Source organism: Mya arenaria, chromosome 12 (genome assembly GCF_026914265.1).
Source record: "Mya arenaria isolate MELC-2E11 chromosome 12, ASM2691426v1".
Taxonomy (NCBI): Eukaryota; Metazoa; Mollusca; class Bivalvia; order Myida; family Myidae; genus Mya; species Mya arenaria.
Window position 1 is genome coordinate 38,062,373 of NC_069133.1, and position 11,699 is coordinate 38,074,071.

Below are 11,699 nucleotides of genomic sequence, written 5' to 3' on the forward strand. Positions count from 1 at the left end.
TAAAGGTCTACTTGGTGGATTAGGTTTAGAATTGTTTCGCTTAACAAACTGTTTCCTCATACTAAAACAAAGTATGCTAAAAAAAAATAGTGTTAAATAATAGAGTAAATTAGAATACTACATTAAGTTACATACAAAAAGGAGTTAACATTAGAAGACTATATTGAAACCTGGTTGATAAAGAGTATCATCGAATTGCTTTGTCAAGATTTAGATCGTGTACACATTTATTACAAATAGAAACTAGAAGATACTACACAATTGATAGAGTGAACAGAAAATATGAAATATGTAACTCTTATACGGTTGAATCAGAGTAGCGCATTTTAGAGCAATATAAACTAAATTTAATATGAATTGATCTTTTAACACCGTCAAAGTTATTAGAAATCTTTCAAAATTTGTATTTAATGCTTTTAGAAAACGAACTGATACTCTCGTTCGCTTGCGTTGCTTCTCGATTTGATGAAATGTATTCCTTTTTTATTTATTATAATATACATTATTTCTGATATAAAACACGTGTTTTTCTTTATTGTGGCCATCTGTGTAAATATATTATTATATTTGTGTTTGTCCAATGGCCATTATTTGCTGATATTGCCAATAAACTGAAACTGGTGAAATAACGCGCAACAAAAAACGGAAATCCGTATCTGTTCCTGTCAGAGATCTGAAATGTAAACTGTAAACAGACACTGTCATCGGACACATTTTCGATTGGCTAACACAAGTTTCCAATTAGCACTATTTGAATCGAACATTATCCTTTGGTTTCAGCAATAAAGTTCGATACTTGCTAATTGAAAAAAAAAACGTTTTTGTAAGAATTGAATAACAAAAGTATTAATTTTGTTTGTGTTTTAAGCTATTCGCAGACTTCTGTTAATAATGATTATATTTTCTCGCATTCGCTTCAGATCTCTTCAATATGAATGAATTCAAACGAATGAAAACTTTGGCATAATGAAGTTTTCTGACGAAATGTGTTTGATAATCTTCACAGTACTATTTCAAACACTAATCAGTGCGCAATCAACATCTCAGGATTCAAGAAAGCTCCAATTTATCAGTGCGAAGTTTATAAATGGGGAGGAAATAAGTCGTACGAAACTTCGGTCGCGAATTACATGTTTCGCCACTTGCGGTAGCGGCTGTGGTGCTGCTAAATACTTCCAGTTTAGCGGCGACTGTGTTCTGTATTCAACATTTCTACTACTGACGGACGATGCTGACGTAAAGCCGTATGGTGATGACGTCAATGGATACATAAAAGTAAGAAAAGATACTTATAAATTTAGAAACTTATTTTAGGAAACACCATTCAATAACTGTCATTTTCAGTTAAATTTAAAACAGATAAACATTGAAGGGTGGTTCCATTACTTAACCTGGCTTCTGTCCCGAAACAGTGTATGAAAACTAAATGAACCCGGGATACTCAAAGATGCACTCTTACTCCCAAATAAGATGTACCAAAATTAATACTATTGTTTTAATATACCAAAAAGGATGAACAACTGTCGAAAATAATGGTTCTTATGAAGGATACCGAGTTTAATTTGAAAGACATGTGCAGAAAACACCTTATGAGTCGATAGTAGATCACAGTATATCTTTTAGCACTCACCAATCATTTTATATGTCTGCGATTTTAGCAATTAAATACACGGTAACAATCTTGTTTTCAGTAATTGATATTTTCAATAAATGTATTTTTAGTAAGAAATGTAGGTTTGTTATACATGTGTATGTATTCAATTTTAATAAGAGTGTCACTTAAATGAAAAAGGTTCTGTGTAGATCTGCCTAAGACACATTCAAATTAATTAGGGAGAAAAGCTTAAATTTTGTTGATTCAGAAATATTTTGATTGGTGTTTTAAAGGGACATGACACGATATGATGCCATTGAAAGAAAATATGACAAAAGTCAAAAACTTTCATAAAATTGATATCGCTGTGAACAGTGCATTGCATCTTACTTACTTTATTATCGCATCGCTTTCGACACATGCATTTACGTACTTTTCCAATTCGAAATTAACTGGGTCTGTCTACCGCGTAATTTCAAGTATTTTAAAAATAGCGTCGGTATATTTATCTGTACAAAACAAGTGACGTTCACATGATAAATATACACACTATAAACTGGGAAACCATTATGCTTTATATTTAGATGGATAAACACCGCTTAAACAGCGACAAAATATTATTTATATATTTTTACATTTTTATCAGGTAAAATGATGTATTCTTTGCATCGTACTAGCTCGAATTGACAATTCTATATATACTTGTTTAGAGACCATCGGGTGTCTAGTCCCTTTAAGGAAACACGTTAGACAAAGACATCTGTAATATAGAAATTTGGGTTTGATGCAATTTTCAGTTTAAAGAAAATTAACTACATATGGTCAAAACATTTCTTTAAAGGTTTTTCCAAAAGAAAGTCGTTATCTGGTGGTATACAGCGGAAACATCGGGAAGACCTGGGACGAAGCATTTGCCATTTGTTTACAATATGGCTCCGGATTGGCCAGGATTCTAACAAGACAAGACCTCGCCTCACTTAACGCAACCGTGAAACAATCTCGCGTCAACGAAGAAACAGTTGGCTGTCGCCAGCGGGCGTGGCTAGGCGGTAAAAAGGAAACTGACATCTGGAGATGGTACACAGGGGATGTTATTGAAAATGAATGGCCTTTCTGGGGAGAGGGGCAGCCTGACCATGTCGGAGAAGCCTGTATGAGACTCATTTTAACCGACACCGATTGGTTGAGAATAAACGACTATCAATGTACAATATTCTGTGCTTTTATCTGTGAATAAATGCCGTTCACAACTTAAATTTCAACATGAGGCGTTAATATTTGCCGTTTTCAATAGCATAAAGCTGCACTCTCACAGATTGAACGTTTTGACAACTTTTTTATTTTTTGTTTTTGAACGAGCCAATTTTTGCCAAAATCCATGGAAACCAGTTATATAAGACTGCTGACAAAAAATGATCGCATATTTTTATATTTTAGTTTGAGAATTGTTGTTCTATGCATTTTTCTTCAACCATTAGTAACGGTTTAAGCCATAAAACATTAATTTTCGAACGGATATATGAAAATCTGCGATCTGATCCTTTGTTAGCAGTCTTCTATCATTGGTTTGCAGATATTTACGCTAAAAATGATCTTTCCAAGACAAAAAATAAAACAGTTGTAAAAATGGTAAATCTGTGATCGTGCAATTTTAATATTGTGTATACAGCATCTATGGATATCTCGCACATCAGTTTAACAAATGAATGTATCTTTACATATAAAACATAACATTATCTATGCTTTATAACAATCCTATATCGGAATCATATTTGCGTGAAGGACATGTGAAAGGACATAAGCACTCATCTGTTTCGGAATATAAGTATCTTCCATAGCCACGTGTGTAAAATATAGATTTTTGTTGATTTCGGTGTTATATCGTATTGTATTTAACACCTAATGTATATGTCCAATCGTGGACTCTTATTTCCAACACGTGACCGTACAATATATTTGTGTATCGGGATGCACGCGCGTACACAAACTCCTGTTTTGTTTCCGAATTGTAAGATTTTCGGCCCATCCAGGTCCAGGGAATAGCGGGACTTTGACTTTCTGTCCAGCAAGTCCAGGCAAAACCCCCGCCCTGCGGAATAGATCTAATGGTAAAATCCCCGCCAAATGCCCCCACAACCAAGTTACCCTAAGTAAGGCACATGCCCCGCTGTATTTAGCGCGAATACAAAACCACCGCATGCACCCGGCACTGCGGAGCCACCGGTAAGGTAAAAACACGGCCCATTTCCCCGGCTATCTCCGGTATATCCCCGGACCTGGTGGGTGGCGTGTTTACTATTGACTGGTGCAATATTCCTACGCCAGTCGTGAGTTACACCACCATATCCGACGACTTAACCACGAATCTTTCTGCCTTCCCTGTCACAAAAGCATCTACAACTTCCACAGCATCGTTCAAGTCCCACGGATATTACTAACGACAGAAAAATGCATATAATGTTCGACAAAATTATCGTGGGTTTCATTGTGACCAAGGGCCAAGTTAGTCGTAACATATAGTTGCGTAACCGCGATGAATGTGATTTCAGTCGGTACTTTTCATCGCGGTTCTTCGGAAACGCCGCGAGTTCGATCAAAACTCTTGGTATGCCATGCAAGGTAGAGCTAACAATCGTTGCAGTCATATAAATATATGTTGTATTTGCTATGTTGTAATACAGTCGAATCCCTGGCTCGAACCCCCAGGTACCGACGAAAATACATTGAGCCTCGAGTTCGAGACAAGAGGGAATGCTTTCCTTTATTATAAACATCTCGGTGCTTTAGATTCGGTTCGAGCCAGCGACAAAAACGAGCCAATGGAGGTCGAACCTACGGAGTTCAATGTATGTGTAATGCAATTTGGTACGCCACGCATGTAGAGCCAACAATCCTAACAAAGTCGAATTGTTTTTTCACAAATGCATGCCTTAACACTTATATGAGTATGTGTTGTATATGCCAAAGCATGTTACCATATGTTTAATGCAATAAACTTAGTTGAGTTAAGTTGACCTGAGATTGTTTATTGTGAATAGTCAATCTTGTGTGTCGCAACGGACATTGTGACAAAAAGAGGATTCATGATTACTTACAAAATACCACAGTTGCGAAAACAATGATTGGAGGACTAAACAAGATTGAATTATGATATTACTAAGACTGACGGACAGTTTCGAAAGGTCATGGTGAACAGTTTTAAAACATGCAGAGACCGTAGCGTGTGTACCAACGATTTGCTAAGTGTCACCAAGAGTTGGTATATTGAGAATAATCGTGGTAAAAATCGTGAGTGTTCGAGCCTTTGTTCTAAATTATTATTATACTCCTATATTCCATAAACTAAGCAACAATTAATTTTACAAGGCCTTTGTTTCGATTCCTACGCAAATGGAAACCATTTATTATTCCATTGTTTTAATTCTTTTTTGTTCAATAAACAAACTATCCATTGCGTTTGTGATTTCCATTGGTTGATTTTTATTCAATATTGATATCTGTTCTGAAGTCTTCTCACAGGTCAAACATTAATCATAGTGAACACAATAAAGACAAAAGACTAACGGAGCAAAATGAAATCATTTAATGTGATGGGTAATTCTTTTTTCGGAGCGATATTACATATATTTTTAAGGACCCAAACTGCATCTTCAGCTTCGAGAGAGTTCCACTTTGTGAGCGCAACATTCATAAACGGAGAGGAAATTGGTCGCATTTCACTTCCGTCGCTGATCTTATGTTTTGCTCAATGCGGACGCGGATGTGGGGCTGTTAGGTATGGCGAGGGTACTGGCGAGTGTGTTTTGTACTCGGAGGTTCTGCTTCTGACAGATGATGCAGATGTGACGTCTGGGGATGATAACGCAAAAACATATAGAAAGGTATGCAAGTACTTTTTTAATGTTATATTTTAAAGCTGCACCTCACAGATTGACCTTTTTTTACTTTTTTTATTTTTGAATGAGCCAGGCTTTGTATAAATGTTTGGAAACCAGTGATACAATGCTGCTTTTAAAAGATCAGTTGTCAATTTTACATATTTTCGTGCAAAAATTGATGTTTAAACGCTAAAATCGTTACTAAGGCTTTAAGAAAAATGAAATTGTCGGCAGTTTTTCAAACACTTGAGATGTGTTCCATTGCGAAGTGTCTTATATGATTGAATTGAAGGTATTGATACCAAATTCAGCTGATTCTGAGGCAAAACCTAAAACAATGTCAACTTTTTTATTCGACTCTCGTCGATTTTTGCAGATTTTCATTTTTCTCGGCTTACGCGTCTTGAAATCTGAATCTGAAAAAAAATCCACTCGAGTTGGATAACATCTCCAAGATCAAAGCACTGGAATAATAACCCTATTGTATTGACAGATTTTTTAATCACATACCTTTTCGGCATTCGCAATAGCAATAAATACCTTCATGTCTCATTTGCGCAAACGATGGACCGAATACCACAAACCGACAAAGCAATGCTATTTCCCGCACTACATTTATTGCAGAAATGTAGTAAGCGGAATGATTTTAACCAAAATATATATCCGATTATTGTAATTCCGTTTATAAGTACATGTAGAAGGAATTCTGTAAATCATGCTTATGAAAAATGATAAATTATTTAAAACTCAAATCAGTTGAAATAAACAGTTATAATACAACTGGACCATATTACAGAAGTATCTTAAAGCTGCACTCTCACAGATTGAACGTTTTGACAACTTTGTTAGAAAAAAATCTTGGAACGGGCTAATATTTGCGAAAATCCATGGAAACCAGTTAAATAAGACTACTGACAAAAAATAAGATCGCAGATTTTTATATTTAAGTTTAAAAATTGATGTTTAATGCATTTTTCCTAAACCGTTAGTTAAACATTAATTTTCAAACGGAAATGTGAAAATTTGTGCTCTGATTTTTGTCAGCAATCTTATATCACTGGTTTGCAAATATCTACGAAAAAAATTAACCTTTCCTGGTAAAACTGATTTATTTATTTTGAAGCAAGTTTTATGCTAATTGTACATTATGCATTTGAATATGAACATTTACGTTTTAAAAAATGAAAACTTAATTTTAAAGAACTTGTTTTATTCAGAAATATAACAATTTATAATTTTACATTTAAAGCTGCACGCTCACAGATATACCGTTTTTACAACTTTTTTCATTTTTTTTTTTTTGTCTTGGAAAGAGCAATTTGTTTTGAAAATATCTGCAAACCAATGATAAAAGATTGCTGACAAAAGATCATATCCCAGAATTGCTTATTTCTGTTCAAAACTATTGTTTTATTTCTTAAACCGTTACTAACAGTTTAAGAAAAATGCATAAAACATTAATTTTTGGACTTAAATATAAAATTCTCCGCTCTTTTTGTCAGCAATCTTATATAACTGGTTCCATGGATTTTCGCAAAACTTGGCTCTTCCCAAGACAAGATAAAAAAAAGTTGTCAAACCGTTAAAACGTTAAAATATGTGAAAGTGCAGCTTTAAGTTAAAATATATTAAAAAATTCTTAAGATGCGTCTGTAATACGGACCATAAATTACCTGTATAATGACATTATGTTCTTGCAAGCAAAAGCATAAAAGAATCTTTATTATTGTTTTTCATTCAAACATCACATTTTAAAGTACTAGACTCACAATTCTAGGCCTCACCGATGGACAGTCGCTATTTAGTGATATTCAGCGGAAGTATCAAGAAGTCCTGGGACGAGGCTCTCGCTATTTGTCAGCGGCTTAGCTCCGGGCTGGCAACGATTCGCGACCAGCAAGATCTTGACGACATTGAAACAGCAGTTACCAAAACTCGCCTCAGCGAAGAAACTGTCGACTGCCAGCAGAGGGCTTGGCTTGGCGGAAAAAGGGAGGGGGGCGTCTGGAAATGGTATACAGGAGAGCCAGTTGAGGATTCCTGGTCATTCTGGGGCCTGGGGCAGCCTGACAGTGATGGTGAAGCCACCATGCGGCTTGTGTTATCATACGATGAATGGCTGAAAGTTAATGATAGTGATAAACAAAATAAATGTGCCTTCATCTGTGAATGAGTTCTACTCTTATTGTTTTGTATTTTCCTTTGGTGGTTAGGAAATTAATATGTATTGCATGAGTGATCTGTCTGTGTTGTTTCCTACGGTGTTGGTCTATCGCTTAGTGTCTATCTGGCCCCAGCTTTGAACTTTTTAACAGTGTCTTTGTTTCAGGGGCGTACCTGAAATGTTTTCATCTGTATGCCCGTGCACTTAAGCGAGATGTCAACATGTGAAGGCCTTTCTTAATTTTGGTCTGAATATGTTATATGTGTAGGAGCACATGTCGTAGGATATTTTACCATAAACTAATCAGTGTGTGAATACCACGTGATCAATTACGTCATAAATTTTACGTCGGAAGGCAATATTTTGCTTTAAATGAAGACCTTAAATAAATATGACTTTACTTTTTATTCACCATTTTAAACAAAACAAAGCACAGTCTACGCCGCTGGCATAGCCCCGCTTCAGTCTTTTACTAGAGTTTGATTGAGAGTTTAATTCTTTAAAGTACTTCGATGCATAGTACCTTTTTTCCCTCAGCACCCTGTCCCTTTCCGGCAGCACCCTGTCTTTTAAAACTTGGGAAATAGGGAAAAATTAGGCCGCTAGGCGGCTAGGCCGCTAGGCCGCCAACTTCACACCGCTAGGCCGCCAGGCCGCTAGGCCGCTAACTTCACGCCGCTAGGCTGCTAGGCCGCTTACTTCACGCCGCTAGGCCGCTAGGCCGCTAACTTCACGCCGGTAGGCTGCTAGGCCGCTTACTTCACGCCGCTCGGCCGCTAACTTTACGTACATGGCTAAAACCCTATATAGATTTGCAGCCTCCCTTGTTGATTTCTTTTTGCATACCTAACATGCTCAACATTTGTATTTGAGTCAATTAAAGGAGCGGTGGAAAGAAATAAGGTGCGGGAGCAGATGAAACTCTAGCAATTAATATATAGTCGCCATATGTGATCAAGGTATGATTTAATGTGTTTGGCACCTGAATTCTAACTTTAAAAAAAACAAACATTATAAATATACACATACTAATTTTTAAGGTCAAGGAACTGACTTTCATCCTGTGAAATTTCATTCGAAATAAATTATTCAGTATTTCTGAAGTTATTCAAAAAAACTTCCAATTCCGAGCAAAAAGAGTTTTCTACCCAGTATATTTCGTTGGATATCATCAGTTTCTGATTTTCTTGAAGTATTTTCGCCGGTCCGCGGGAGTTCGAGCTAACGAGGTTTTGCTGTATAACCGAATATAAATATTGTTTAGTCTCCAAAATCAGTTGCACATCTCTTCTTCTTCTTCTTAATTAGTTTGCAATTGCCTTGTTGAATGTGCGTCAAGTACGTTAATAAATTTGCCTCCGGCATTTATTTATAATGATAGGTCGCCTAAGTTTTCTACGACTTCCTTCTATATTTCATTAAAATTAAAATTTTGACAGCTATTAACAGGCCTTTACTTCTTAATATTCATTAAATAAAGATAAAATTGTGTAACAAGAGTCAGAAAAACTTACCAGAAAATGGGATGTTAGTTAATCGGTTAATAAATTTAAATCAGAATATAGGATAATACTCGATTAAAGAGGTCGTATAAAATAACAAAAAACAAACAAACCCGAAAATGTGGAACAAAGTGTTTGTTTCTATTCAAATTTTACTATGCTGTTCAGTTATTCATGGGGAAAGAATTCATCGAAAAGGAATTTCAAACTTTCAACCATCGGATAAAACTCGTGGATTCAGTGGTGGGGTATCACTTTTACGCCACCATAACCGCCTGTTGCGAGGCGGACGTTACCCCACGCCTAACACCGGAAAGACGTATGGCGGTCGACATCTGGAGACCTTTAACCGACCGGTTGGAACGGAAGCTTTAGTCGTTGACGTCTCTGGAAGAGAAAATCTCAGCAAAGCTGGAGCAATGTTAGACTCAGCGTACGGACGGACGTTCGGACAGTACGGTAGTTACCGGAATCACACGTCGTGGCAAAATGCCGTAGCAAATGATATTCAGAATAATTTGTTTGGCACAAAAAACGCTGATTCGAGAAAGCGCTGGATGCTGAAGGGAGCGATTTCACCGACAGTTGAAGGGTTTGGGGTCAAAGGGTTCTGGAATAGTTACGCTACTATACCGGAAGGGATCCAGGCGGGGCAGGCGTCAAACGCTCAGGTGAGTCCCGTCTACGAGGTCTTGTTTTTGGTATGCTAATAAAGCATCTACTGTTATAATATACAAGCGGTACAAAATTCAGTCTGAATCACCATTAAATCAATTTTACCACGACAGTATAGTGTCATTTTAAATGACATGCTTTTTATTCAAATACAAATAAGCGCCGGTAGCGGTCTTTGTGTTTTTGCTATTTTTCAAATGGCAGTAAACATCATATACGGCTATACATTTTTTTTTATTTAAAAGCTTGCTTTCGCAATCAATAACAGTTAAAAAACTGATCGGAGTGAATTATGTTAGCTGTGGCGATTGATAACATAAAGATTCTTCACATTGAAGGGAATAGTTGATTTAGACAAAAGCAATAAAACACATAATATTCAAGCATTGTCTATTGATTGAACGGCAATTGTTCTATATTGAGATAAAAACATGTTTAACATATCATCATCATCAACAATAAAATCATCTTCGTCGTCGTCGTCGTCGTCGTCGTCGTCATCATCATCATCATCATCATCATCATCACCACCATCACCATCATCATCATCACCATCACCATCATCATCATCATCATCACCATCATCATCATCATCATTGTTAACATAACTATTTTTTCTCTTATATTTTAGAGCATTGAAGCAAGGTTTCAAGCCAACGACAAAAATTAAACTGAGGCAGACATTTTCTTAAAAATGGTTAGAAGTGACACTTGGAGTATTCATTTAATAACGTGTAAAATGGCTTAACAATAAACAATAAAGTATTGGCGAAACGGCCAATTGGACTTGTTTTTAAGTTTTTAAACTGTGTAGAAGACATTCAATGACGTTTAATCTGGCAATTTTGTTATCAGTGGCCTCCCTTGGCGATATTGAGCAGCCACCATGTACACAAAATAGTTGGATTCCAGCTTTTCATGTTTAAAGAATTACGTTTTATTTATGTTATTGTTTTATTGTTTTGTTTTGTTTTATTTTGAAAAAAATGATGAATGTTTCATATCTTAGAATAAAAGTAGATTTGAAATAAAATGATATTTTTAATATTTTGCACTCGGTACCGTTTGAGGTGAGTCATCATCGCGCGATTGTCATAACGGCAGTGGCTACTGTACATTCAAAGGGAGGTTACACCTGCTTGAAGGTTGTGCAGTAAGAGGCACTCAATACATCCAACTGTGGAGCAAAGGGAAGTAATAGCTGCTTTTCTGAACTCATGGCTTGTATTTACCTAGTATATGAACTAGTCACCAGATATAACATAACCGGTCATCAGTAGAAATGGTGGATTCGATTAGTCTAATGCTTGATTCAATTTATTAGTTTGGATGGTTTTCTATCACAACTTTTATCTTATATAAACACTAAATAATACATGATATATTTTTTGTTAACAAACGCAGATGTTTATTAACTGAAATTGTACATATACAGCTTAGCTACCACCATAAATATACGGACATTTATAATTCTAATAAACATCAAAATAGGAGTGCTTTGTATTTCAATACAATGAATACCCCATTGTTTAACAACCTCTATAAATCAACGCAAGTCGCATAAAACTGTCGCAATATGTATTTACCAGCGTTCCGCAATAGTTTTCTGTTGATATTTATTTTTGTGACATATGCCATAATATTCTTAATTGTTTACATAAATGAGCTGCTTTGTGCGATTTACGACCACAAAGGACCGCTGCCTTATTTTAATTGCGGCGATATATAGGTTATAACGTTTATTGAATTAAATCCTGTCATATTTGAGTGTTTTTCTTTTGAAGTAGCTAGCATGACTATTAACGACACTTTATCAATTGTTCATAAAGCAATATTTAAATAATTCAAACATATTAAGAACAACCTACGCATGGATATTTTAATAA

General features: G+C 35.9%; 1 protein-coding gene across 1 annotated transcript; it reads left to right on the plus strand.

Annotated features, from left to right (window-relative positions):
- The first annotated feature begins 9,036 nt into the window (after window positions 1–9,036).
- Window positions 9,037–11,223, plus strand: LOC128212394 (uncharacterized). The gene is made up of 2 exons (XM_052917833.1): window positions 9,037–9,809; window positions 10,445–11,223. The coding sequence occupies exons 1-2, from the start codon at window positions 9,258–9,260 to the stop codon at window positions 10,481–10,483; spliced, it is 591 nt and encodes a 196-aa protein (XP_052773793.1). The 5' UTR covers window positions 9,037–9,257; the 3' UTR covers window positions 10,484–11,223.
- Window positions 11,224–11,699: the final 476 nt, after the last annotated feature.

What these genes read in the sequence shown, in the direction of transcription:
- LOC128212394 (XM_052917833.1), top strand. Translation starts at nt 9,258, where the DNA reads ATGTGGAACAAAGTGTTTGTTTCTATTCAAATTTTACTATGCTGTTCA. An exon ending in GGCAGGCGTCAAACGCTCAG is followed by an intron (nt 9,810 to 10,444) that starts GTGAGTCCCGTC and finishes CTTATATTTTAG; the next exon opens with AGCATTGAAGCAAGGTTTCA.